At 45.4% G+C, this 26536-nt stretch overlaps 1 protein-coding gene across 1 annotated transcript; it reads left to right on the top strand.

Moving 5' to 3' along the window:
- The first annotated feature begins 11540 nt into the window (after positions 1-11540).
- On the top strand, positions 11541-15308 carry LOC116966227 (CD276 antigen homolog). Its single transcript, XM_033012373.1, has 4 exons — positions 11541-11814; positions 11891-12148; positions 13290-13384; positions 15198-15308. The coding sequence occupies exons 1-4, from the start codon at positions 11541-11543 to the stop codon at positions 15306-15308; spliced, it is 738 nt and encodes a 245-aa protein (XP_032868264.1).
- The last annotated feature ends 11228 nt before the right edge of the window (positions 15309-26536 follow it).

Genomic DNA, 26536 nt, shown 5'->3' with positions numbered 1-26536 from the left:
AAAGGTGGGGTGGATTGTTTAGGGATTTGTTGCCTGAAAGTCAAGAATTCAATGTTCATGAGGTTGTCAGATACCCAAGGGAAATATGAAGTGAGATTTCTTCAGTTTGCATGTGGTCTCACTGGCAATGGAGGAGGCCAAGGACAGAAAGATCAGTATGGGAATGGGAGTTAAATGGTGTATCTGTTTAGAGAGAGAATTCAGCGAATTAAAGAGCTGTGACTCACATGACAACAGCAGGAAACAATTGGAAAGGATTCTTTGGGATAGAATTGACTCCCATTTGGAACAAAATAGATGAGGGGACTAAAGAGGGCATGACGTTTACGTGGCATTGTCTACAGTGATTTTAATAAGGCACTTGGTAAAGTCCCCCATGATAGACTGATGCTGAAGATTAATAAACATGGGATTAACATTGAATTATTTGTCTGGATTCAGAATGGGCAGACTAGAAAACAGAGGAAAAGGCAATATTCAGGCAGGAAATCTGTGACCAGTGGAGATCTATATGGATCTCTGCCAGGACCACTGTCGGTCATCATTTATACAATGAATTTAAATGTAGATGGGTTGGTTAGTACATTAGCAGATGTGAACAAGATTGCTGCACTGTGAACAATGATGTCAAAGTATCAAAGTCTGTTGTAAAGTAATGAATGGGATTTAGACCAGCTACAGAAATGGGTGGACAAATGACAGATCAAATTTAATAGTAAGATTAAACGAGAATTTACCAGTTTGAAGTTTGATCTGTATTTTATGAGGAGTTACGATGAGGGATTACGTGAAGAACCCGCTCAGTGCGCAGGCGCGGCATACTTCCAAGCAGCGGTGTGGAATCACAGATAGACACAGTTATTTTGAAGTAAACATAGTAAAGATAAGGAGACATCAATTTATTAGTTTGATCCATATAATGAGGGTGGGAGCGGAGGGCACGTAATCCCTCATCGTAACTCCTCATAAAATACAGATCAAACTTCAAACTGGTAAGTTCTCGTTTAATCTTACTATTTTACTTCGGAGTCACGTGAGTGACTACGTGAAGATTTCAAAGCTCTGTGATTTCAAACCGTGTAACAGTTTCATTTCACTCACTGCCGAAGTTCTTGAGGGAGGAAGTGTTATCGTAATGAACCAATGAGTCTATTTGTAGAAAAACACAATGGTATTTTTTTAAACAATAACAACAAAGAATTAAGTTGCTCCCCTGGGCTTAAATTAAATATTTGCAGTTCGTAAATCTTTACTGCAAATAAACCAGGTTTTGCCAACGGCTTATTATAAAATTTCTGAACGGTCTTTTCCCTTCCCACCATCCTGCTGTAGCCAGGATGTGGTGTATAGGCATGTCCATTCTTTAGCCGTCGACATGGATGCTGCCCTGGTGGAATAAAATTTGTACATGTTAGTGTTTATCCCAGCAGTTTCTAGCACCTGCTTGAGCCATCTCGCAATGGTTTGGCTCGTACCCCACCATAAGGTTTTTGTGACTGACCCACAAGGCTTTTCATCTCCCTCGAATATTCTGGTTGTGTCTATGTAGGATAGTAGGTAGGTCATGGCACATAACCGTGGTTCTGGTGGGTAAGCCACGACTGGATTAGGTGTTCCTGGTCTGCTCTGTTTGACCAGTCGCTGGATAACGACAGATCTGGTCTGGAGCTGTGATCATGTTGTCCAGTCGCAATAGGTGTAGTGACTGGACCCTCTGAGCGGATACAAGTGCCATCAACCTAAGCGTCTTTAGTGTAGCTTGCTCGAGGCCGGGGGATCTGGCTGGTGGCCATTCCCTGAGATATGTCAGGACCACACTGATATCCCAAATATGGGTATACCTGGGCTTAGGGCTTGATATTGTAAATGCCCTTCATCAGTTTTACCACCAGTGGATGGGATCCCATCGCCTGTTGTCCTGCCGCTGGTTTGAGATAAGCAGAAAGAGCACTCTGCGCTGTGTTGATGGCACTGTAGCTGATCCCTACATCGTGGTGTAGATGGCCAGGAACTCCAGTATGTTGGTGGCTGTAGCTGTTGCGTATGTTGTCCATGTTTCCTGGCAGTACTTCTCCCTTTTTTGATGCTGGTTAAGTACTGCCTCTTGGTGGATGTTCGAAGGGATGCCGACATGGTGGTGATGGTTTGTTTGGACAATCCCAGTTCCAGGTAAGGTCTGTTCAAACTTGCAACCCTGGCGTTTAATTTTCTCATGGCATGGGTGTTTAGCTTACCTGGTAGGTAAGTAGCTGATAGCCAAATATGTCTTTCGACATACCATTGCCAAATCATGTTGACCAATTTGTCGCATGATAATGATTTTATGCCACCCATTTGGTTAATATAAGCCATCACCGTAGTATTTATCAATTTGTAACCGAACATGCAAGTGCTGCATATTAGATACATATGCTTTTAAACCATAAAAGGCGCCCAACATCTCTAGATAGTTAATGCCCAGTGTAAGTAGTAATGATGACTCTAGTTTAGTCCATCTACCATTTGTGCTGGATATGGAGTTAGTCGCTCCCCAGCCTTGAGCACTGGCATCTGTTTGAATAACTAAAGTAGGGTTAGTGATAAAGATAGGGCTGAAACTATGCCAAACGTTTTCTGCCCACCACTGTAGCTCTGATATTGCTTCAGTGGGTAAGTTCATGACACGATCATAGTGACCTGTATGTCGTTTTATTGCCCGTACCTTTGCTCTCTGTAAAAAATTTTGATAGTGCAAAGGTCCGAATTGTGTAGCCGGAAATGCTGCTTGTCCATTTCCCCAATTACTCTTGCTACTTGTCGAATAGTTGGTCGCTCGTTGACCATTAATTTGTTGCACGATTGTGCTAATTCAACCATTTTTGCCTTTGGCAAGGTAACAGTCATATGGATTGAGTTAATTGTGAAGCCCAGGTAGTCCATGATAGTGGATGGCTTCAACTTAGATTTATCTGGATGTAGGACGAACCCGAGTTTCGAGGAGCTGTTTTGTAGCTGATACTGCTGCCACAGCCAATTCCATCGTTTTCCCTACTATGAGAATATCCTCCAGATATGTCATGACAATATGTTTTTGTTTTCTTAGTATTGCCATGGCTGGGTTCAATATTTTGGTGAATAATCTTGGGCTGAAGTTTGCCCATAGAGCAATGCTTTGTACCATCCAGATAAATTTTAGGTATCTGCGATGATCCTTGTATATGGGTACTAGATAGTAAGCATCTTTAAGATAAATGCTTGCCATGAAGTGTCCTTTGGAATTCAGTTGTTTGGCAGTAACATATGTCTCCATTTTGAAATGTATATACTTAACAATTTGTTTAGTGATGTTAAGTCAATGATGATGCGACAGACACCATCTTTTTTGGTTTTAGTGAATATATTCGATACAATTTCCAAAGGTTCATGTTTGGTCTTTTTGATGACCCCCTTTGTGATAAGTCTCACCAGTTCAGCTTGTCCCTCACGTTTCTCTTTGACGGAGGGAGAAATACCCTTTGGGGCCATTGTTGAACTGGCGGCGTTTTTTCTGACATGAATTGTATTTTATATCCTGTAATGTTGTTGAGTATATACTTGTCACTCGTGACCATACCCCATGCTTCTTTAAACAAGTGTAATCTCCCCCCTGTTAATAAAGCACCCTTATTCTCTATATGCTGGTAGGGACCAGACCCACCTACCTCCATGGTTATTGGCGATTCTGTTTCTTCATTTTCCTGAAGATTTTGTTCTGACGTGCTGGCGATGTTGGGGGGAGGCGCATTTTCCAGAGGGTCCGCTGCGGGCCCTGATCTGAAAGATCTTTGGGGATAATGTGCGGACCCCAAGCGTTCACCAGTCCCATATTGCGGACGTCGACTGGTGGATGCCGTGGGGTGCTGCCACTTGGGTATCGGAGGTCTTGGTTTGCTCGTCCCGGGGCCTGCCCTCATTAGGCCGAAGGTTTTTGATGCTTCCTGCATCTCCTTCAGTTTTTATTGAAATCTTTCCCAAATGGCAGCGCGTCCGTCTCCGCAGCTGGGGCTTTACACAAGCCAGCAAATTTGGGATTGAAGGCAGGTCTTATGTTTCCCTCCGGAGAATGTTGATCTCAAATTGTGTGGTACACATTAATGCCAGCACATCCTGCTGGCAGGTATCCATCTCCGTGGTTTCCACGGAACGAGCAAACGCTGTGATGGCTGACGTCAGGAGCCTTAGGATCCGCTGTAGCTTGAGTTCTTGGGTCTGGATGTGTGACCCACATGCCCCCAGATTTGGCTGTTGACACTTTTTACTTTGAGGGCCTCACCGTTTTCTGGTGCTGTGTTGTTTCAGCACCTCAGCGAGCACCTTTTCCAGTAATGGTTGATGCTGGCCGCCATTCTTGGTTCCAGCGGTGCTCCAGCCCGTGGGGTTGCTACAAGCGGTCCATCACACCCAACAGCTCTTCATGTTCCTGCACCCCTGGCATACTCCCGAATTCGTCCGCCTGCCCCTGTTCCAGACCAGCCCAGCCCTGGTCACCAATGCTAGCCTCCATTAATGAGGGAGCAAAGGGCAGTGCATGAGGCACTGTGGAGGGGGTGCCTGACCTCCCTCCGCGAGAGCGCTCTTTCTGCGCATCTCGCTGGAGCTGCTCCAATTGCTGTTGGATGCAGCTCAGGCGGCTGTCTCTCCTCCATTTAGGTGGAGACATGTCCCCGTCCGACGAATCGGACGCCACCGGCCGGATGCCTGTTCGGATGGCTAGACATCCAGCCCGCAGTTCAGGCACTAGCGGGACTGGGCTCGGCGCGGTGATGGGGATAGCGGGGCGACCGGTAATTGTTCCTACCGCCTGTTGCTGCCCCCCTTGCAATGGAACGCTCCTCCGCTGGAGTCGAGCGGGGGACAGGTTCTTCTGGAGCTTTTGCCTTGTAGATGCGAGAGCGCCCCTCAAGCAGCGCGTCTCGCAGGCACCTGCTCCGTGAGCCGCTCCAGCGGCTCAGGCGGCTCTCTCTCCCCCCGTGCGGGTGGAGAGACGTCCCGTCCGACATCGGGAACACCTGCCGGATGCCTCTCGAGTGGCTATGCGTCCAGCCCGCTGCTTCAGGTACTTGCGGGCTGGCCTCGGCACGGTGTCGGGGAATTACGGAACACCGGGTAATGCTCCTACCGCCTGTTGCTGCCCCCCTCCCCAACGGGAAAACGGGGGACAGTTTTATTCCAGAGCCTTTTTCTCTGCCTGTAAAACACAAGCAGAAAAAGGCTCACCTGTAAAAGAAAACCCGACCTCAGGGTACTCACCTGACGGTCCGGTTCATCCTGTAACGGGACAGCCTAACTCACGTTGCAAGCCGCTGTTGCACTGCTGGCGTAATGCCGCGCCTGCGCACTGAGTGGGTTCTTCACGTAGTCACTCACGTGACTCCGAAGTAAAATCCAAGCATCTGTGAGGTGTTGCACTTTGGGAGGTTGAATATAGGGGGAAGATATACAATTAACGGCAAGGCCCTTAACAGCATTGATGTACAGAGGGACCTTGGGATCCAAGTCCCAAACTCTGTGAAAATGGTAATACAGGCAGATAGAGTGGCAAAGAAGGCAGATGGCATGCCTTTGGTTGGATCATTGGGTATAAGAGTCAGGAAGTCAGGATGTGATGCAGCTTTGTAGGACATTGGTTAGGCCGGATTTCAAGCATTACATGCAGTTCTGGATGCCCCAAAAATGCAGATGCAGAGGCTTTGGAGACAAGGCTGAGAAGGTTGACAAGAATGATGCGTGTGTTACTGGATATTAGCTACAGGGAGAGGTTGAATAGACTTGGATTGTTTTCTCTGGAATGTTAGACATTGAAGTGAGGCATGATAGAATGATACCATATTATGAGCGGCAAGGTCAATGTAGACAGTCAGAATCTTTTCCCCAGGATGGAAATATCAAATACAAGAGGGCATGGGGGGCTTTTAGGTGAGAGAGGCAAAGTGCGAAGGAGATGTGAAGGACAAGTATTTAACACAGAGTGGTGAGTGGCTGGAACGTTGCTGCTGGTGGTGATGGAGGTGAGATGGGTGAATGGGATTTAAGAGACTATTGGATAAGCACGTGGACATGCAGGGAATGGAGAGATATGGATTATGTGTAGGTAGATAAGAGTTGGTTGTGGCATTATGCTCGACATAGACCTTGTGGGCCGAGGGGCTTGTTCAGGTGCTGAACTGTTCCATGTTGTAATTCACTGTGGAATGAGGAGCAGGCAGGGAGGCAGGAACATGTTTATTCTGTCCCAGGTCTGTCCGACAAGGGCCGGGGATGCGGTGTGTACAGGATCAGCCTGATCTCCACCCACATCAGGAAACCCCGTCACAGGGAACACCGTCACAAACGCCCTTCGTCTTTCTCCCACTCACTCTTCTCATGTCATGAAGTATCCCTGGATCAGGCCAGGTTATTCCAGCCAGCTGTGTCCGTCTCACTGGAGGTTCTGTGGGAGATCAAAACTAGATTCTGGAAATAAATGAAATTCAAAATTAATAATTACAGGCATGGAGTGGAAGAAATGTGCTTAAAATGTTAATTCCTACAATTTTCCTATTTCCAACAGGAATCAGAAATCAGATTTATTTCTTGGATAATGAAGGCGACATTGTGTTAAACGGACCGGACAATCCTGGGAGTGACACTGTTGTCTGGGAATGGGAACCACACTCAGGGCAGGGAAAACAGACCGTGGTAACTCTCCGCTACCAGAACAAGAACACGTGGAGCAAACAGTGGGGCAATGGCTGGGAAAAGACAGACAAGAACCAGGGGGTGGATGTGGATGACAATACTGGTAATCTGGCAATAACAAAACCCAGATTTAAATGGTCAGGATTGTTCACTTTGACTGAAACACATCCGAGGAACCAGATCCTGAAACAATATGAAATATATGGGATGAAAGGTGAGTGGGTGAGACATGGATCAACAATATGTTTCTCTGTAAATAATGTCACATGTAATGATGAAATATGGCGGGAATTGTGAGACTTCTTCCACCCGATGAATCTCCCAATGAAACAATTGGGGTAAAGTTTTGTCTTCATTGATTCTGTGGGCCTGGGGTGAGATTGTCGAGTGAGTGACACTGCTGCTCAATGTTACCCAGTGAACCAGGTCCATGCCTCACTTGGTTGTGATCCCAGAGGAAGTCCATCATCTGTGGAACTTACACTGGTGGGAGAGTTCCCACCTTGAGGGCGGTCGGGGGAGACAGGACAGGGACAAATGGACAAACGTATCAATCCAGTTACATCTAAACATTGTTTGCATTCACTGGTCAGAGTGTTGCCGGTTGCACCAGCAGTGTCACAGTGAACAGCTGGCATTTACCTGTGTGAATATGAACAGCTTCAGGACTTCCACCCATGTGTTTCACAAGGAGGAACTCCACAACTTGCTGACAGTTCTTGCGGTGAATCTGCCAGCGCTCCCCTTCACTTCTCCATGTGGAGACCAGGACTGGAGCAGGAATATGCTGATATTCCCCAACACTGGCACTGGGAAAACTGCTCCAGGATCCGGGGCCTGCAGGGGTGGAGACTCTTCAGGAATCAAAACTAATCCTTATTGTAGAATTAGACTCTTTCATGATAAATAAAAATGAAATATTCAATATTAATAAATGAAGTTTACTTCTAAAAGTTGGTGCCACTCAGAACCATTCCAACAGCTTGGGAGCTATAGCAGAGGATGAACAAGGCCTTTGCCTCCTGTAGATAATTCTCCACAGGTGGAAAGGGATTGGGATTTATTCATTGCTCTAACGTTTGCTGAGATACAGTGAATGAGGTTGGATCCAACGACTTTGATCTTCATGTTTTCCCCAGCGAAATCTCCATTGCAGAATATTCTAGGCTGCAGGAGTACGTGCTGAGGGACACACTGAAGATCAGTGCAGACAAAGCAAAGGCATTGTGGAATAAAACTACAGTCCATGGACCTTCTGCCACCAGACCCTGCCGAGCTAAATCTAATGTACAAACCTCTGAAACACTTGAATCTCAGGATGCAGCATGAGTGTCTAGAGTGTTATGTGTACACAATGTGTGAACACTGCCAACGTGAGGATCAATAACACTATGTCTGTGTAGTCTGAACAATATCACATTCAGATTTAGATTTAGTTTATTGTCATAACATTTGGGTAAAACACATTCATTGTTCAGATAAAGTCAATTATAATAAAAGGTGCATTAAAAAATGCAACAAAAGCAAAAGAGCAGAATGGTGCAAGTTCAAGTTCAAGTGAGTTTATTGTCATGTGTCCCTGTATAGGACAATGAAATTCTTGCTTTGCTTAAGCACACAGAACATAGTATGCAGAGATTGCAGTCTGAAGTAATGCAAAATAAAACGAACCTTTATGAAAATGCCCCAGGGGATGATGAGTGTTTGTGGCTCTGGGCTTGGACTAGCTGGAGTTTAGAAGAATGAGAGGTGGGTCTAGGTTTTCAGTTGAGGTGAGATTGAGCCCAGTCATTGGACTTGTATAAACCACTACTCACTCTGAATCTCATTGATCTGTTCTGTATTGATGCCTACAATATTCTGTTGTGCTGCAGCAAGCAAGAATGTAATTGTCCTATCTGGGACTAGACTTGTACAAACCACTACTCACTACAGGAGCCTGAAATCTGCAACATCCAGGTTCAGGAACAGCATCTTCCCCACAGCCATCAGACTATTAAACACAACTTCAAACAAACTCTAAACTAAAACAGTCTATTGTACTTTATCTGTTTATTTATGTGTGTATATATAAATATTCTATGGTATATGGACACATTGATCTGTTCTGTATTGATGCCTACAATATTCTGTTGTGCTGCAACAAGCAAGAATGTCATTGTCCTATCTGGGACTTGACTTGTACAAACCACTACTCACTCTGAATCTCATTGATCTGTTTTTCACAGTTGAGGCAAGTCCACAGAAGCCTCTGCTGGGCAGTGACGTTACACTCAGCTGCACCATCTCCAGACTCTCAGATACAGCCAGTCTTCACTGGAGACCCATGGACTCATCCCAGCAGAACAGGGGCAACACTGATCAGATCCGCCTGGATAACACGGTCTATCTGATGGTTCAACACGTTACAGTGGAGGATGGGAAGCTGTATGTGTGTGAAGTGCGGGAAAACGGAAACATTCTTCACACAAGTAACGGAGATTTTACTGTAAACAACGGTGAGTGTGTACATCTCCCATTGGGTATCAAGTAGACACTTGTATCACGGTGCTTCTTGTAATATTATATGTGCGCTCCGTGAAGAACTGTGGCAGTGACCAACTGCTCTCCAGTATAAAATGCTGCAATGATCAGGGAGAAGTTTCCAGAAAGTCTCTGTGTGGAGCAGCTGCCTGCTTGTCTCTGTGTGACAGACACACACACAGCACAGGAGGGAGATGTCTTTCTGTAACCATTGTTCAGTAAAGTATTTTGTCAGTTTATCTTGTCATCAATGCCCCAGTATCTGAGACTGAGATACTGATACAGGGCTCATCTTGCTATCAATGCCCCAGTATCTGAGACTGAGATACTGATACAGGGCTCATCTTGCCATCAATGCTCCTGTATCTGAGACTGAGATACAGGACTCATCTTGCCATCAATGCTCCAGTATCTGAGACTGAGATACTGATACAGGACTCATCTTGCCATCAATGCCCCAGTATCTGGGACTGAGATACAGGACTCATCTTGCCATCAATGCTCCTGTATCTGAGACTGAGATACAGGACTCATCTTGTCATCAATGCTCCAGTATCTGAGACTGAGATACAGGACTCATCTTGCCATCAATGCTCCAGTATCTGAGACTGAGATACAGGACTCATCTTGCCATCAATGCTCCAGTATCTGACACTGAGATACTGATACAGAGCTCATCTTGCCATCAATGCTCCAGTATCTGAGACTGAGATACTGATACAGGACTCATCTTGTCATCAATGCCCCAGTATCTGAGACTGAGATACTGATACAGGGCTCATCTTGCTATCAATGCCCCAGTATCTGAGACTGAGATACTGATACAGGGCTCATCTTGCCATCAATGCTCCTGTATCTGGGACTGAGATACAGGACTCATCTTGCCATCAATGCTCCTGTATCTGATACTGAGATACAGGACTCATCTTGTCATCAATGCTCCAGTATCTGAGACTGAGATACAGGACTCATCTTGCCATCAATGCTCCAGTATCTGAGACTGAGATACAGGACTCATCTTGCCATCAATGCTCCAGTATCTGAGACTGAGACACTGATACAGGACTCATCTTGTCATCAATGCCCCAGTATCTGAGACTGAGATACTGATACAGGACTCATCTTGCCATCAATGCTCCAGTATCTGAGACTGAGATACTGATACAAGACTCACGTCAAAGTGTCAGATAGAAAGTGTAGTCACCAGCACTTGCTGCTCACACACACACTGGGGGTCCCGACCCACACATCAACACTGAACAACAATCCATCCCCTCTCCCCACACTGACCCTTCTCTCCGAGTCTGGTGTTGCTTGAAGTGATTCCAGCTGCTGCAGACTCGGGCTTGGGATCAGCATTCAGCTGGGAGCAGGGCCCGGGAACAGGGAAGGACAGGGAATCAATGGGTGTGAATGGGAGAGGGATGGTGGGAATAATGGGAATGAGCCGATCCACTTGAAGTGTCAACGTGTCCGGGTCAGTCCCCGTGCAGGCATCCTCTGGGCTGCTTCTGTCCACAGCCTGAACCTGAACCTGAACCTGAACCCGAACCCGAACCCGAACCTGAACCTGAACCTGAACCTGAACCTGAACCTGAACCCGAACCTGAACCCGAACCTGAACCTGAACCCGAACCTGAACCCGAACCGGAACCCGAACCCGAACCTGAACCTGAACCCGAACCTGAACCCGAACCCGACCCTGAACCTGAACCCGAACCTGAACCCGAACCCGAACCTGAACCTGAACCCGAAACCGAACCTGAACCTGAACCTGAACCTGAACCTGAACCCGAACCCGAACCTGAACCCGAACCCGAACCTGAACCTGAACCTGAACCTGAACCTGAACCTGAACCTGAACCTGAACCCGAACCCGAACCTGAACCTGAACCACCTCCTGCAGACTGACAGAGACATTCACCTCCCACACCGCTCTCGGGAGTCTCCGGGAGGTTTCATTCCATCCCGGGACATTCCCGGACAGTCCGGGTGTGGGGGCCAACCTCATGTTGAAATGTAGAGTGGAATATCCAAACTTCACTGCAACTTACTGCCGTACAGCACATTGTATTTTATAAAGATCTGATGAGTTTAGTGCGGCATTCATGAAAGATGTTACATTTGAAACTTGATCAGTTGAACAAAACACCACAAATGTTTATAAGAATACGGTGGAGAATCTGTGTATGGCACAGTAACTGTAATACTGAAAGGAGTTATCCTCTGTCTCTCTGATACAGATTTATATTATGGGAGATACACACTTTACCGCTCCAGCACCGGTCACAGTGAACTTCACCTGGTTTGTTCTGGGAGTAATGGTCGTAGCTATTCCCGTAACATTGAAGTGGGCCTGGTCACCTCGTCCCCTTCAACAGTGGAAAGTAATAGCATCTGCAAACCGTTCTCAGCCCATCACCATCAATGTCAATGGGACCAACTTCGTGAATCGACTGGTGACCTCAGGGAAACTCTACGATGGCAAGGATTTCAATGTGAGGATTGTCCCCGTTGTGTTTCAAGATGCCGGAGTTTACGCCTGTTTTCTGGAATCAAATCCATTTCCCATCATTGATCTAATCACAGTGAAAGGTAGGAGTCAGAATGTTGCCACTGAGTTTACTGATGAACTTATTGTTTAAAATGTAAACAACCTGCTTGTTTCCAGTCACAGCTGAACCGTCTGATGCAGTGACTGAGGGAGACAACGTTACCCTGACCTGCTCTGTGTCTCACGTCATTGAGTCAATGAGACTGGTTTGGATCAATGGTGATGGCAAACGTGTTGGAGAAAAGGCACTGACTGTGGAAGAGAAATCTCTGAGTCTGGTTATTCAGAAAGCTGAGAGAGGCAGAGGGAACTGGAGATGTGTTTTGTTTCATCAAGACCTGCCCCGGCTTTTTGTCCCGTGTCAGGAGCCCCGTGGTAAGTGATAAGGGTTTGTTCTTCATACTTAGAGTCATAATTGAGTTTTGATGTCCTGACATTTGATAGGGGAATATAGTTGTACCTTGACTGTATTAAATACTTGACGTTAGAGGCATTTCCAAACAAAATTCTAACCGCAGATTTCACAAGGACAAATAACAACCTTCAACCACTGCTGGAATATTAATTATACTTTTTCCTGTATCTTCTTCTTCTTGCGTGTGGCGTGCACAGCCTAAAGTTGTTGGACAACTTGTTCTATTTGATCTTCCGTTTGTACACGTCGAGTTGATTGCATTAGTTGACACAGGGCGGACCATGTGAAGGTTGCAAACTTCCACCCCTTTTCCCTGTATAATCCTAAATAAAACAATTTCTCTCAAAGTCTCCCATATTTCCATCAATGCCCAATGCTACAGATCAAAGTGTAACTTCACTGGAGCCCGTCAATTGATGGCAGAATGTTATATCAGTGAATAAAGCAACAAATATGAAGTATTTTGTGTTTACATGTTACAGAAACACAGATCTTTCAAACCCATACATGAGGGTAACATTGAAGCAAGATTACACCTTTATAAAATGGACATTTCTTTAAATAAACCCAAGTGAATGAGCCATGCCTCTCACACCTCACTGGGTAATGGATAGAACAGGTTTGTAGGGATATGGACCAAGCTTGGGGGAGGTGGGACTAGTGTAACTGGGACATGCAAGTTGGGCTGACAGATTTGTTTCCACACTGCATCACTCTATGACCCTATTAGCTCCTCAGGCAATACGGCCCAGAGTAAGAATTCAGATCCAGCAGAGTCTCAGCTGTGAATCTGTATCCACGCCCTCTTGTGTAGACACCTGGTTGACATCAGTTTAGATAATGGATCAACCTATTTTGTGTATATTCAGACCCAAAACATATTCACAATGTTCCAAAAGTAATGAAGCAGAAACTATCAACCAGAAGTACTCAGATGTTATGGACACGAAATAAAATGTACCCTGGACTTAGACGTGGCACAAATATTTTTCACCGTGTCCCAGTGTCTAATTCAGAATGTTGTCACATCACAGACAGGAGTATTTAATTATGAAACACGGTGGAGAAAGGAAATTAAAATGTCAATTTTTTCCTTCACAGTGAGAGGCATTAGGATCATCATAGTTCTGGGCTACTTGGTGATTAAACTGGCCGTTGCTCTTGGACTAATTTGCTGCTCGTGGAGGATGAACAGGGTGAGAATTTCATGAGCTTTTCAATATATCAGAAACCAATGGCGGGCTGTCTCTGACATTGAAGAAATGGCTGTTCACAGAACATATTAGAGTGATGACAATCTGTATTTTAGTGTTTTTGTATCGAACAGTGCAGCACAGAAATAGTGTGTGGACGTGGCATCGAAGGATGAGAATCTGAAGCAAAGAAGTCGAAGACAAATAACCGAATGGAAACGTAGCTGAAACGCCAAATAGCCGAATGGAAACGTAGATGAAACGCCAAATAACCGAATGGAAACGAAGCTGAAACGCCAACTCACCGAATGACCGCTCTGCCGAAAAGTCAAATAATGGCTTGTGTGTGAAAATGACCCCCACCCTCCCGTCTCCACCGGCCAGTGATGTGATGGACGCGGGGGGTCTGGAACAATTGCTGACCAGTCCCAACCCCCGGAGACGTCATGTCCATTATTTGCCGTTTCAGCAGAGCGGCCATTCAGTTATTTGGCTTTTAGGCGACGCAGCCTTTCGGTTTATTGGAGTTTCCGCTTCGTATACTTTCGGTTATTTGGCGTTTTGGTTTTGTTTCCATTCGGTTATTTGGCTTCGACTTCTCGTCCTTCGATGCCACATCCGGGTACCACAGAATTAGGCCCTTTTGGCCCATAATGTCGATGTTGATCATGATGCTAATTTAAACTAATTCCTTTTGCCTACTCATGATCTAAATCTCTCCTTTCCCTGCATATTAATGTGCCTATCTAAAAACCTCTTAAACTAATTCCTTTTACCTACTCATAGAAACATAGAAACATACACAATAGGTGCAGGAGTAGAGGCCATTCGGCCCTTCGAGCCTGCACCATTCGCCATTCAATATGATCATGGCTGATCATCCAACTCAGTATCCTGTACCTGCCTTCTCTCCATACCCCCTGATCCCTTTAGCCACAAGGGCCACATCTAACTCCCTCTTAAATATAGCCAATGAACTGTGTGGCCTCAACTACCTTCTGTGGCAGAGAATTCCAGAGATTCACCACTCTCTGTGTAAAAAATGATTTTCTCATCTCGGTCCTAAAAGACTTCCCTCTTATCCTTAAACTGTGACCCCTAGTTCTGGACTTCCCCAACATCGGGAACAATCTTCCTGCATCTAGCCTGTCCAACCCCTTAAGAATTTTGTAAGTTTCTATAAGATCCCCCCTCAATCTTCTGAATTCCAGCGAGTACAAACCGAGTCTATCCAGTCTTTCTTCATATGAAAGTCCTGACATCCCAGGAATCAGTCTGGTGAACCTTCTCTGTACTCCCTCTATGGCAAGAATGTCTTTCCTCAGATTAGGAGACCAAAAATGTACGCAATACTCCAGGTGTGGTCTCACCAAGACCCTGTACAACTGCAGTAGAACCTCCCTGCTCCTATACTCAAATCCTTTTGCTATGAAATCATGATCCAAACCTCTCATTCCCTGGATATTAATGAGCCTATCTAACTATCTAAAAACCTCTTAAACGCCACTCTCAGAGCTGTTTCTCCACAACCCTTCATAAAACTTCATAAATGTTGCATTTTATTCCCACTCAAATGCAGACGACATCCTGGTAAATCTCTTCTGCATCTTCTCCAAAGCCTTCACATCCATCCTTTAATGGGGCTACAGAACTCCTCGTTCTCCTAATGAGTGTTTATGTTTACATGAAATGGCCATGTAAATGTTCCCAACTTTGTCTCCAAACTCCCTCTTACCTATCACTTCCAGCCTATTGTTTATCATTGCAGGATAAACTCTTTATTTTAAAGCATATTTGTTGCTCTTGTTTGATACAGAGCTGCAGAAATCCACGGGAAGTTACAGGAAATGTCACAAACAATTCAAACGAAGCTGTCGCAATGCAGACCCTTAATTCTGACCCAGATCTGAGGGATCAGAATGAATGACCCAGCGCAGGAGAGGCCGTTCAGCCCATCAGCCTCATGTCCAAGGAAATCCTACAAAAATATCGAGACCGAACGGAGACTTTGGAAATAGATTTGTGGGTTTATTGTGCATTTGCTTTGTGCTTGTTTGGTTGTCATCTCTCCGAACTGTCGTAAGTTTGTCTTGTACGCAGACCCCAAATTAAGGAGACTCCCCCCTCCTAATCAAGTGGTGGAGTCTGTCCCAACCCCATCTCTTTTCTCCAGCTTTCTCCCCCCCGACTCCATCAGTCCAAAGAAGGGTCCAGAACCGACATGTCACCTGTCCATTCCCCACCAAAGTGCCGGTAGATCTCAGCAGGTCAGCCATCCGTGGTGGGAAACGGATGGAGAAGTGTTCCTATTACAAGCTCTCCTTAGCCCTGTCAAGAATGTGGTGTCCATTCTTGGGATGAGATGCAAGGTTTGAGTTGACCAGTCATCGACAGCCCCCCCCCCCTTCCCTTCCCTTCCCTTCCCTTCCCTCCCCTCGTGGGCCATCTCTTTGTCATTCCTCTGTCTTCTTCTCACTGGATGACAAGTAGAACCATCTTGGTTTAACAGTAGATGTATCTTCTCACTGGATGACAAGCAGAACCATCTTGGTTTAACAGTAGATGTATCTTCTCACTGGATGACAAGCAGAACCATCTTGGTTTAACAGTAGATGTATCTTCTCACTGGATGACAAGCAGAACCATCTTGGTTTAACAGTAGATGTATCTTCTTCTCACTGGATGACAAGCAGAACCATCTTGGTTTAACAGTAGATGTATCTTCTCACTGGATGACAAGCAGAACCATCTTGGTTTAACAGTAGATGTATCTTCTCACTGGATGACAAGCAGAACCATCTTGGTTTAACAGTAGATGTATCTTCTCACTGGATAACAAGCAGAACCATCTTGGTTTAACAGTAGATGTATCTTCTTCTCGCTGGATGACAAGCAGAACCATCTTGGTTTAACAGTAGATGTAACTTCTTCCTTTTGGCCTCTCGTTTCTGCAGGTATTTACAGCAGAATGTAAACTACTTCCCTTAGGTCCTGATCTCCCTTTTGTTTTAGTAAAGGTAGAACGTTTGACAGTAGCGATTGGTTTAGGATCTTGAAAACTCCCATAGTGTAAATTTGACATGAACCGTACTTGCTTTTCTATGAAGTTCCCCAGATCAGGAAGCATGGCCTCTCCATTCTCATTTTCCTCTAACAGACCAGCTTTATCTTTTCTCTAAGTCTATAGGACAGTTTTAGAGTGATCATTTTCATATTGCCGACAACATTCATTTCTTGCATGTGGTCTAAGAGTGTAGTCATTTCTTTCATACTTGTATGAAATATCGCAAACTCCCGCAATGCTTTCGCATCTTCTGGCTGGATATCTATCCAAGCGTAGGCCTTCTTCATGAGGATGTCTTTGGATCATGGAAGCTTAAAGGGACTTTTATGTAGTGTGTTGGCCGGCTGTGAGCGAGCGGAGACTGCGGAGGGTTCAACAGCCCCGACCGACCACGGGTAAACAAAAGGGGAAGATTATTGAATTTTATTACCTTCCATCACAGTGAGGAATGTGGATTCCTCTGTGGTGGATGTTGATGTTAGATTTTATTTTATGTGGCTGTGTGTCTTGTTGCTTTTTACTCAGTGTGGCTGTGTGGTAACTCAAATATCACTGGACCTTAATTGGTGCATGTGACAATACATTCCAACTTGTTATTTGTATTTATTATTTTTATTAGAAGCAAAGCCATATTACAAACATTTCATGTATATCAGTCACACATTGTTAATATTAGCAGTTGTGGATTGGTTCTGCTTCTAGTTTGTTTTTTAAGATAGAAAGTAAGAGAGAAAGGGGAAAACCCCCCACAAATGTCAAGATAAATAAAAGAATGGAATGATTTACTAATAATACATCATTGGAGATAGGTTTGTGGATTATAAAGTATAACTTTCATCTAATCCTGAGTTCAAGCTTCGATTAGGTTCCCGTGCTAGACCGATCTACCCCTTCAAATAGTCAATGAATGGAGACCATATTCTAACAAAAAGTTCTTGTTTGTCCATTAAGACAAATCTGATTCTTTCCAGGTGTAGGGTCTCCGACATTTCCATAATCCACATTTTAATTGTGGGGGTTATAGGGGCTTTCTAAAATGTTAGTATTAATTTTTTCCCAGTTATTATACTGTAATCAAGAAAGTCTCTTTGGTTTGTTGTGAGTGTTAGACTTTGTTCTGTTATGCCAAGTATTTTTAGTTTTGAATTGGGATCTAATTTAGTATTAATAACCTGAAATTATTCTAAAAATATCAATCCAGAAATGTTTGATTTTTATACAGTTTACAAAAGTATGTGCTGGGTTAGCCTCTAGATGCTGACATTTATCACAGATAGGAGAGATATGTGGGAAAATTCTAATTAGTTTTGTTTTGGAGTAATGTAATCTGTGTAATACTTTAAATTGTATTCAAGCATGTCTGGCATTTAACGAGTATTGATGTATATGTTGTAGACTTTCACCCCAGATATCTTTTGTTATAGGATGGCCTAATTCATTTTCCCATGTGTGTCTATATAATTCCATCGATGGGACCTCGCTGTCTAACAGGATGTTATAAATATAAGCTATTGATTTTTTTGTATTAGGATGTTTGGTCAAACATTCATCAAGGATTTCTGGTTCCTTAGTCCTATAATCTTGTGTATTAGATTTAACATAATCTCTAAATTGTAGATATCTGAAAAGGTTATTTGAGTGTAAACTGTAGATTTGTTGTAACTCCTGAAATGAGAGAAAAGTGCCTTTCCTATAAAGATGTCGCAACTTTTTAATTCCACAATTTTTCCATTGTGTAAAACCTTTATCCAATATGGATGGTTGAAATAAAGGATTGTTTACAATGGGGGAACAGAGTGATATATTATCCAATTTTAAAGCCTTTTTTAATTGTTTCCAGATTCGTATACCACTATGTATTATAGGGTTTCCCCTATAGGTTTTTTTGTGCCGTTTTGTGGGAGCAAATATAATCGAACCAATTTCAAAAGGCAAACAGTCTTCCTTTTCCATTCTTAACTAATCTGGTTGCTGATCCATTTCTTCCAGCCAGAAATTCATATTTTTAATATGGACTGCCCAAAAATAAAACAAAACATTTGGTAAGGCTAAACCTCCATTTGTCTTTGATTTACATACAAGTTTTTTGCTTATTCTATGATTTTTTATAATCCCAGATGAAGCTTGTAACAATAGAATCGACCTTGTTAAAAAGATATATCGGAATTGATTGAAATAGGTACAGTAATTACGGTAAAAAGATCATTTTTATAGCATTAATTCTACCAAACATTGAAATGGGAAGTGTTTTCCAATACTGAATATTCTTATGTAGTTTATTCAGTAAAGGTGGGAAGTTTAATTTAAATAAAGAAGTATATGTCTTAGTTACATAAATTCCTAAATATTTAAATTTTTCCTTCACTGTTTTAAAAGGGCATTATTGTAGTGTATGTAAATTGAGTTCCGTTATTGGCATGATTTCGCTTTTATTCCAATTAATTCTATATCCCGAAAACTGACCAAATTGAGTTATTAGATTTAATAGGTTTGGAAAACTAGTTTCTGGCTTTGTAATATATATTAATACATCATTCGCATATAAAGAGATTTTATTCATTGTGTCTTTAGTATTATACCCGTGTATTTCTGGATGGGCTCTAATACTTTCTGCTAGTGGTTCAATTGCAAGAGCAAATAATGATGGGGATAGCGGGCATCCTTGTCTACAACCTCTAGAAAGATTAAATTTAGTTGAAAACATTTGGTTTGTTAATATTCTAGCTGTTGGGTTAGAATATAAAAGTTTAACCCATATGCAGTATTTCTCCCCCAGTTGAAATGTTTTCATCACCTAAAATAAATATGACCATTCTACCTGGTCAAATGCTTTTTCAGCATCTAACAAAATGATTGCTAGGTCTGCATTAGCAATTCTATTTGAGTATATAACATTGAATAGTTGTCTCAGATTATAAAATGAGTAACGTTTTGGAATAAAACCTGTTTGGTCGGGGTGTATTAATTTGTTAATCACTAAACTCAATCTATGAGATAGGATTTTGGTTCATATTTTCTGATCAGTATTTACGAGAGCTATTGCTCTATATGAACCTGGGTCTTCAAGATCCTTATCAGTTTTTGGTATAAGTGTTATTGTGGATTCATTTAAAGTTTCTGGCAGTTTCTGTTGAGTGTAGGCGTATTTATACAGTGTCTGTAAGCGTGGAGAAATCAGATCATAAATTTTTTAATAAAATTCAGAACTTAGGCCATCAGGACCTGCGGCCTATCCGTTTTTTAAACATCTAATTGACTCTTCGATATGTTTTACCGTTATTTCAACACCTAGTGATTCTCTCTCTTTGAGATCTAAACCCGTAAGATTACATTTCTGTAGAAATGCTTCCATTCCTGCTGATAGTTCTGTCACTTTAGTTGAGTAATGTGTTTGATAGTATTGTAAGAATTTGTCATTGATATATTTGGGCAGTGTTAATATCTGATCTGATCTAATTTTGTAAACTGTTTTTCCCCGTCTAGTTTACAAAGTTGACGTGCTAATAGTTTTTGTGGTTTATCACCGAATTCAAAATGTAATTGTTTTGTGTGTTGATAAAGTTTTATAACTTGGTCTGAGTATATTTTATTTAACTTGTGCTCCCCGGGCAACACAATCTTGCACTGTTCTGCACTGGATATAGATATAATTAGATAGATATAATTTATTGCCACACAACCAGGGTTGGTGGAATTTGGGTTGTCAGCAGCAGTACAATAATAAAGAACACACAACCACAATAAAAATGTAACACAAACATCCACCACAGCATTCATCACTGTGGTGGAAGGCACAACATTTGGCCAGTCCTCCTCCATTTCCCCCCCGTGGACAGGACCAGAGTCCAGAGTCAGTCCAGGATCGGCTCTTCCTCACTGGAGACCGCGGCTTTAAGTTGGTGTAGGCCGCAGGCCGGCGGTCAAGATTTAAAGTCCCCGCCGCAGCCAGAAGCACCGTAGACTGCAGGGCCGGCGGTCGAAGCTCCCCTCCAGGGGTGATGGTAAGTCCATGCCGGCCCCGCGGTAGAAGTTGGCCGTGGGCCGGCGGTGGAAGCTTCTTCTTCCCCCGGGTCCCCAACGTGAGATCCCGGGCTGTAGACGCCGCACCAGCTGGAGCTCTGCAGGCCGCGGCTTCAGGCTGCGACTTCAGGCTGCCGGCTGCCCCGGGCCAGCGAAACGGAGCGCTCCCCTCCAGCGAGGGCTCACCCGCTCCACATCGAGACTCCACGCTGCGCCCGCCGCTGGAGCCCCGAGCGCGTCTCCGGGAAAGGCCGCGTCGATCCTTGATGTTAGGCCACGGGGGAGGCGACCTGGAAAAAGTCGCCTCTCCATGGAGGAGGCGACCGAAGCGGTTTCCCCCTCACCCCCCCACACCACCCCCCACACCACCCCCCCCCACACCACCCCCCACACCACCCCCCACACACCACCCCCCCCACCCCCCCCCCCCCACCCCCCCCCCCCCCCCCCCCACACCCCCCACACACCGCCCCACACACACCGCCCCCCACACACCCCCCCACACACCCCCCACACACACCCCCCACACACACCCCCCCACACACCCCCCCACACACCCCCCACACATCCCCCACACACCCCCCACACACCCCCCACACACCGCCCCCCACACACCCCCCCCACCCACCCCCCCCCCCCACACATACACACACCCCACACACACAACCCACACACACACCCCACACACACCACCCCCCACACCACCCCCCACACACCCCCCACACACCACCCCCCACACACCCCCCACACACCACCCCCCACACAAAACACACAAGGGAACATTAAATACATACTTAAAAACATACTAAAAAATTTTAAAAAGTTGAAAAAACTAACGCGCTGCTGACATGTATTTATTACAGCGTTTGTCACCACTGTATGTACACTGTTCTGTACTGGATATTACATTTATTACAGCGTTTGTCACCACTGTATGTACACTGTTCTACACTGGATATTGCATTTATTACAGTGTTTATCACCACTGTATGTACACTGTTCTGCACTGGATATTGCATTTATTACAGCATTTATCACCACTGTATGTACACTGTTTGCTCTGGCGGCTGCGTGTGAACGGGAGATTTCATCGCCTCCCGATCGATGTGCAGAACAACAAACTAATGAAGCATCTGGAACACAGCTCTCCTGGGTTGCTGCAGGCTGAAGCATCAAACTACTACCCTGTTGAGCCCCGTCAGTCAGTCCCACAACACAGAAACACACAGCCATGCCTATCGAAGCTAGTCCCACATGCCCACCTCTGGCCACTCACCCTCTCTGCCTTTCCCACCCATGCCTTTAGACAGGAGATGAGGAGGAATTTCTGTAGCCGGAGGGTGGTGAATCTGTGGAATTCATTGCCACAGAGGGCGGTGGAGGCCAAGTCACCGGGTATTGTTTAGATTTTAGAGATACTGCACGGAAACAGTCCCTTCGGCCCTTCGAATCATCGCTGACCAGTGATCACCCCGTATACTAGCTCCATCCTACACACATTAGGGACAATTTTACAGAAGCCAATTAACCTACAAACCAGCAGGTCTTTGGAACACCCGGAGAAAATCCGCGCAGGTCATGGGCAGAACATGCAAACTCCGTACAGACAGCACCCGTATTCAGGATGGAACCCGGGTCTCTGGCGCTGTGAGGCAGCAACTCTACCGCTCCACCACTATCTATCATTTCATTTATTACTCACACCAGCAGAGTTGTGTACAAATGGTTCACATTAATAATGTCAATCTGAGGGGCAACTTTTCCACACAGAGGGTGGTGGGTGTATGGAATGAGCTGCCAGAGGAGGTAGTTGAGGCAGGGACTATCTCAACGTTTAAGAGACACTTGGATAGGACAGGTTTGGAGGGACATGGGCCAAACGCGGGCAGGTGGGACTGGTGCAGATGGGGCATGTTGGTCGGGGTGGGACTAGTGTAGATGTGGCATGTTGGTCGGGGTGGGACTAGTGTAGATGGGGCATGTTGGTCGGGGTGGGACTAGTGTAGAAGGGGCATGTTGGTCGGGGTGGGACTAGTGTAGATGGGGCATGTTGGTTGGTGTGGGACTAGTGTAGATGGAGCATGTTGGTCGGGGTGGGACTAGTGTAGACGGGGCATGTTGGTCGGGGTGGGACTAGTGTAGATGGGGCATGTTGGTCGGGGTGGGACTAGTGTAGATGGGGCATGTTGGTCGGGGTGGGACTAGTGTAGATGGGGCATGTTGGTTGGTGTGGGACTAGTGTAGATGGAGCATGTTGGTCGGGGTGGGACTAGTGTAGATGGAGCATGTTGGTCGGGGTGGGACTAGTATAGATGGGGCATGTTGGTCAGGTGGGACTAGTGTAGATGGGGCATGTTGGTCGGGGTGGGACTAGTGTAGATGGGCATGTTGGTTGGGGTGGGACTAGTGTAGATGGGGCATGTTGGTCGGGTGGGACTAGTGTAGGTGGGGCTTGTTGGTCGGGGTGGGACTAGTGTAGATGGGGCATGTTGGTCGGGGTGGGACTAGTGTAGATGGGCATGTTGGTCGGGATGGGACTAGTGTAGATGGGGCATGTTGGTCGGGTTGGGACTAGTGTAGATTGGCATGTTGGTCGGGGTGGGACTAGTGTAGAACCGGGCATGTTGGTCGGGGTGGGACTTGTGTAGATGGGGCATGTTGGTCGGGGTGGGACTAGTGTAGATGGGTATGTTGGTCGGGGTGGGACTAGTGTAGATGGCGCATGTTGGTCGGGGTGGGACTAGTGTAGATGGGGCATGTTGGTCGGGGTGGGTCTAGTGTAGACCGGGCATGTTGGTCGGGGTGGGACTAGTGTAGATGGGGCATTTTGGCCAATTATTGTCCCACAGACAACTACTGCCCCAGGTGGATGTCATGATGTGTGCAACAAACATTGATTGGCCACTGGTGGGCGAATGGTTAATGTGGCCATTGGCTTGATTGGAGCTGATTAGAAAATTGTCAGCTGCTGTGTATAAAAGGTGTAGTTGTGGCGTGTCTGAGTGTCGTTGGCCTGGGCTGTGGATGGGAGCAGTGGTCCTGGGTAGAGACAGGGAGTCTCCCCTTGTGTCTGATGTGGATCTACATCTCCAGGGCACGAGGTCGGTGAGAACACTATCGCTTTCTACTGAATTGTGTTGCATCTTTGATTAATTCTGCTGACTTTTCCTTTCAATTGTTGTCATTTGAAGTGTCCAGGGTTTTTAATGATGATTTTTTTCTGGTGCAACTGGAATTGTGTTGTTTCTGTGCTATATCTCCAAACTAAAAGGATGTTTCCACTGGTGGGAGAGTCTTGCACCAGAGGGCACAGTGTCAGAATAAAAGGATGTAACTTTGGAATCTTATTTGTGGATTCCCTGCCACAGAGGGCAGTGGAGGCCAAATCACTGGATGGATTTAAGAGAGAGTTAGACAGAGCTCTAGTAGGCATGAAAGTGCAGCAGGCAGTGAAGAAAACGAATGGTATGTTAGCATTCATAGCAAAGGGATTTGAGTATAGGAGCAGGGGGGGTTCTACTGCAGTTGTACAGGGTCTTGGTGAGACCACACCTGGAGTATTGCGTATGGTTTTGGTCTCCTAATCTGAGGAAAGACATTATCGCCATAGAGGGAGTACAGAGAAAATTCACCAGACTGATTCCTGGGATGTCAGGACTTTCATATGAAGAAGGACCGAGATGAGAAAAACATTTTTTTTCACACACAGCGAGTGGTGAATCTGTGGAATTCTCTGCCACAGAAGGTAGTTGAGGCTACACAGATCATTGGCTATATTTAAGAGGGAGTTAGATGTGGCCCTTGTGGCTAAAGGGATCAGGGGGTATGGAGTGAAGGCAGGTACAGGATACTGAGTTGGATGATCAGCCATGATCATATTGAATGGCGAATGGTGCAGGCTCGAAGGGCCGAATAGCCTCTACTCCTACACCTATTGTTTATGTTTCTATGTTGCTGTGCCAGTGAATTACAGTAGTCAATGTATTCTTCTACCCTGTAGGGTTCACTACAATCCTTTCAATGGCTGATCCTGTTTCTCGTGACATTTAATTTCAATTGGAATCTCTTCCTCTCTAGGTGTCCAGTGTGAAGGAGGATGTCGGCAAGACTTCAAATCACTAACGTAACATTGGTTTGTTTTGTATATAACTTGTTCTATGTGAATATGGTTATGGAGTTGGTACACAGGTAAGGCCCCTGTTTAGAACCTTCTCTTGGGCTTCAGTGTGGATGAATGTTTGGGAAAGATTAACAATTGTTTTCTCTAATTGGGCTCAGCCTGTCTCAGCTTGGGGCCACTTTAGTTTAAAGATTACATTGCCCCTCCCCCTCGTGAGGGTTTATTCACTAAAGTTGTGGTCTGGGCCTACTTGAAGGAGTTTAACAGGGACCACTGGTATGTACTTGTGTCTCTATTTAGTAGTGAGTTTCTGCCTGTACCTGGGGCTGTTGGTCAGGGTGGGGACAGTGAGGGGGATGTGTGGGGGGTGGGGACAGTGAGGGGGATGTATGGGGGGGTGGGGACAGTGAGGGGGATGTGTGTGTGGGGGGGGGGAGGGTGGGGACAGTGAGGGGGTGTATGGGGGGGTGGGGACAGTGAGGGGGATGTTGGTCAGGGTGGGGACAGTGAGGGGGATGTATGGGGGGTGGGGACAGTGAGGGGGATGTGTGGGGGGCGGGGGATGTAAACGGGTCCTTTTCACAATGGCAGGCAGTGACTAGTGGGGTACCGCAAGGCTCAGTGCTGGGACCCCAGCTATTTACAATATATATTAATGATCTGGATGAGGGAATTGAAGGCAATATCTCCAAGTTTGCGGATGACACTAAGCTGGGGGGCAGTGTTAGCTGTGAGGAGGATGCTAGGAGGCTGCAAGGTGACTTCGATAGGCTGGGTGAGTGGGCAAATGTTTGGCAGATGCAGTATAATGTGGATAAATGTGAGGTTATCCATTGATCAGGTGCAATGGGCCGGGTATCCGGGTGTAATGGGACCAGAAGGGATAAAAGGGAATGTGATTTGGAGATGGGGATGAGTGTACTGATGAAGGGACACCCCCTCTTTCCCTACACTCCCCACCCTGGTGCACCTCACTCAACACTCCGGTCACCCTACTCCTTTCCCCTCTAATGTACGCTCATCCCTGTCGCACATTCCCCTCTTTCCCAGATCCCTCTCTCTGGCTTTGCATGTCACACCTCTTCTTGTCTGACACTTGTCTCCGCTTCACCTCTATCCTTTGTCACTACTCCCCTATCTGCTAATCAGCCCCCAACTGTATCCAGCATCACTCACCAGGCTTTGTCCTGCTCCCATCTCTCTCCAGCTTTCTCCCAACTCCATCAGTCTGAAGAAAGGTCCTGATCTGAAACATCTGTCCATTCCTCTGCAGTCGGGCAGGTGGTGCCTGACCCACTGAGTACCTCCAGCACTGTTTCTGACCTAGTTATTCCTTGGTTAAAGTTATCTGAGGGAAAGTGAGTTTAATAGTCATGGCTCTTGAGTCTTATTACAATTTACTAATCCTGCCCCTTCCATTCACTCTACTGTAGTTCTTTAGAGTTGGTCTAAATCTATATTTGGTTTGGCGAGTGTCTGTGTTGCTGCAATCTGTTTGCTCTGAATAATTAGTGTTTGTTTCCACCCAGGATCTCCAAGGACTGGACCTGTGCTGCTGGAAGTGTCTGCTGGGGTTAGACTGTCTCTTCCCGTTCTGCCAAATGTTGGCGTAAGATGGAATAAACTTCTTCCCCATTGCTGTTCTCCTGATACACAAGTCCCATTTAATGTTTTTGTCGGTTAAAGTAGAGTCTGGTCTGTTGTGGTCGGGTTTCCTCTGATATTGTGAACTGCTGCACGTCCTGTAACATTCCTGCAACCTTATCCAGTCTATCTGGGTTTGATCTCCATGGAGATGGTGTGAAGGTAAGGCTCCTATTTCAACCCCTCTTTTGGTTTCAGTGGAGATAAGATTTTGAAAGTTTAACAACGGGGTTTCCTATTTATTTTTGGTCAAGGGTTTTATAATTCAGGATGCTGGATCTTTAGCAATAGAAGCAGAGTTGGAGGA

This window comes from Amblyraja radiata, chromosome 36 (assembly GCF_010909765.2).
Source record: "Amblyraja radiata isolate CabotCenter1 chromosome 36, sAmbRad1.1.pri, whole genome shotgun sequence".
Classification (NCBI taxonomy): domain Eukaryota; kingdom Metazoa; phylum Chordata; class Chondrichthyes; order Rajiformes; family Rajidae; genus Amblyraja; species Amblyraja radiata.
The sequence above is the reverse complement of the archived record's forward strand: the minus strand, read 5'-3'. Positions and strand labels throughout refer to the sequence as shown.